The following is a 2784-nucleotide window of genomic DNA, read 5'->3' as shown; positions in this document are numbered from 1 at the left end:
CGGCGGTGGCGGCAGCGGCCGCGGGCTCCCCTGCGCCATGAGGTGCGTCGTCACGGGAGGCAACGTGAAAGGTGAGCGGGGCGGCGCTGGGGATGGGGCTGGGCCCTGCCCCGCGGGGGCCCGGGGGCGCTCAGCCCGTGCCTCCCCAGTCCTCGGCAAAGCCGTGCACTCCCTGTCCCGCATCGGGGACGAGCTCTACCTGGAGCCCACCGAGAACGGGGTAAGGGGCGTCCCCGCGGCGCTCCCGGTCTGTCCCGGGGCGTCCCCGCGGGGCTCGGGGGTCTCCTCTGGGGCGGGGCAGGGCGGACCGGCGGGGTACGCGAGGGGCCGGTCAGGCATCGCTATGGTGACGGGCGGTCTGTGTCCCCCCCCGCCCCAGCTGTCCCTGCGGGCCGTGAACTCCTCGCGCTCTGCCTTCGCCTCCTTCCTCTTCGTGCCCCTCTTCTTCCAGCTCTACGAAAGGGGCAGCCCCCCGCGCGCCGGGCAGCACTTCCGCTGCAAAGTCCTCATGAAGGTACCCCGGCCGGGCAGCGGGCGCCGGGAGCCCGCGCGCCTGCGGGTCCCTGTTTGGGTCCCGCTCCTTCTGCAGCCACGGGGGGTGGCAGCACAGGGCAGCGGGTCCACGCGTCTGCCCTCTGCCTGCAGTCCTTCCTGAGCATCTTCCGGTCGCTGCCCTCGCTGGAGAAGACGGTGGGGAAGTGCCTCATCTTGCTCAAGCCGCAGGCTAGCCGCCTGGTCGTGCAGCTCCACTGCAAGTACGGTGAGTGCCGCAGGTGGGGCGGCCGGGGGGGGGGGGAAGGCCACCCCCACCCCACTAAGCCCACGCCCTCCGTGCCAGGTGTCACCAAGACCCATAACCTGGCCTTCCAGGAGTGCGAGCGGCTTCAGGCCGTCTTCAGCACGCGGCAGTGCGCCAACAGCCTCTGCGCCCCAGCCCGGTGAGTGGGGCGGCTGGGGGGCGGCAAGGGACAGAGCGGGGCTGGGGCAGTGGGGGAACGACAGCAGAGAACCGGGAGGCGCAGGGAGCAGTGGTGGCACAGGCGGACAAGGCTGGCACCGGAGCGATGTGACACCGGGATCAGAGGTGGCACCACTCCGGGCAGAGGAAGGGGTTTGTAGATGGTGTTGGGATGGGCATGGACAGAACCGGGGGTGGCACTGGGATGGGTGGGGGACATGGCATGGGGATCAGGGTGGCACTGGGATGGGTGAGGGACATGGGGTGGGGATCAGGGTGGCACTGGGATGAGTAAGGGACATGGGGTGGGGATTGCGGTGGCACTGGGATGGGTGAGGGATGCGGAGCAGGGATCAGGGTGGCACTGGGATGGGTAGGGACATGGCACAGGGACTGGGGGGGGGACACATGGGACAGAAAGGGGCTTGCTGGTGGGCAGGGCTGGCCCTGTAGGTCCTGGGGTTGGCACGGGGCCCCCAGCTCCCCGTGTGCGCCCCCGCCAGCCCCACACGCCACGACCCCCTAGAGTGCTGGCCGAGGCCGTGGTCCACTTCCCCGCGACGCTGTCCGAGGTGACGCTGAGCGCCGGCCCCGGGGGCAAGATCAGCCTCCGAAACTACGTGGAGGATGAGAAGGGTGAGCCGTGATGCCTGGCAGGCAGCGTCCGCCCGCCGCCCCGGGCCAGGGCACCAGCACGACCCCCTGATCCCGTCCCCGTCCCCCCCCCAGAGCCGGGCAGGACGATGGTGACGGAGCTGTGGCTGGCCGAGGACGAGTTCCAGGAGGTGGCCGTGGCCCCAGGGACCTGCATCACCTTCTGCCTCAAGGAGTTTCGGGTGAGCCCCTGCCCTGGGCCCCCCCCCTTTATCCCGGGACGCTCCAGTTTATCCCTCTGCCTACCTCAGCCTCCTCTGCGCCCCCCCACAGGGACTCCTGACCTTCGCCGAAGCCTCGAATCTGCCCCTCACCATCCACTACGACGCACCCGGCAGGTAGGACCAGGCCCCGCGGCAGCCCCCTGCGCTCCCGTGCCCGGCCTCAAGGCCTCTGTGCCCCCAGGCCAGCYGTGTTCACCCTGGATGACCCCCTGCTGGAAGTGCACCTGGTCCTGGCCACCCTCTCGGATCCGGAAAGCATCTCGCAATCACCCACGGCCAACGGGTAAGCAGGGCCAGGGCACGAGGGAGCGGGCAGTGCCCCCTCCCGGCCTCGAAGAGGGCGGCAGTTCCTGCCCAGCCTTCAATCAGTAGGGACCAGAGTCAACAGGTTTCCCTCTGCCGCCATCACTCGCTCTCTCCCCACCACAGTGCCTCTGACTTGCCCACCCCTGCGGATGACTTCGCGGACGATCTTGAATCCTACATGATTGCCATGGAAACCAGTGCCTACGAGGGGGGCTCCGGGGCACCCCCCAGCCCCACCTTCCCCCTGCGCACCCCTGGCCCAGCACACAGCGAGCCCGAGGAAGAGGAGGAAGAGGAAGCTGTGCCAGGGACGCCCCCTCACAAAAAGGTCTGGGCTGGGCACGGGCACGCCTTGGGGGGGGACACGGGGGCAAAGTCCCCTCCTGAACCCYGTCTCTCCCCCCAGTTTCGCTCGCTGTTTTTCGGCTCCGTGCTGACGCCGGGGGGGCCCTGCCTGGCCCCGACCCAGGAGGTGCTGGCGGAGGACAGCGACGGCGAGTACTGACAGCCCCGACGGCGCCGAGCTCCCCGGCCCCCCCCCGCGCCGCCCGTGGCACCCCCGGCCCGCAAGCACGGCTGCGCTTGGAGCTGGGCCGGCCCCGGGGCCCTTCCGCCGCGGCAGCTGGCACTGCCTGGCCCCCC

At 70.6% G+C, this 2784-nt stretch overlaps 1 protein-coding gene across 3 annotated transcripts; it reads left to right on the top strand.

Moving 5' to 3' along the window:
• Positions 1-6: 6 nt before the first annotated feature.
• Positions 7-2778, top strand: RAD9A (RAD9 checkpoint clamp component A). 3 transcript variants are annotated; one of them, XM_026067740.1, is made up of 11 exons: positions 7-71; positions 150-220; positions 452-514; positions 646-760; positions 839-938; positions 1485-1594; positions 1688-1794; positions 1886-1950; positions 2018-2119; positions 2266-2470; positions 2549-2778. In XM_026067740.1, exons 1-11 carry the CDS (start codon positions 38-40, stop codon positions 2645-2647), a joined length of 1071 nt encoding a protein of 356 aa, XP_025923525.1. In that variant the 5' UTR covers positions 7-37; the 3' UTR covers positions 2648-2778. The 3 variants fall into 3 exon arrangements, with proteins under 3 accessions (XP_025923525.1, XP_025923519.1, XP_025923535.1); XM_026067734.1 differs by having other exon boundaries at positions 380-514; XM_026067750.1 differs by lacking the exon at positions 150-220 and having other exon boundaries at positions 12-71; positions 380-514.
• Positions 2779-2784: the final 6 nt, after the last annotated feature.

This window comes from Apteryx rowi, unplaced genomic scaffold (genome assembly GCF_003343035.1).
Source record: "Apteryx rowi isolate R43461 unplaced genomic scaffold, aptRow1 scaffold_1046, whole genome shotgun sequence".
Classification (NCBI taxonomy): Eukaryota; Metazoa; Chordata; class Aves; order Apterygiformes; family Apterygidae; genus Apteryx; species Apteryx rowi.
The sequence above is the reverse complement of the archived record's forward strand: the minus strand, read 5'-3'. Positions and strand labels throughout refer to the sequence as shown.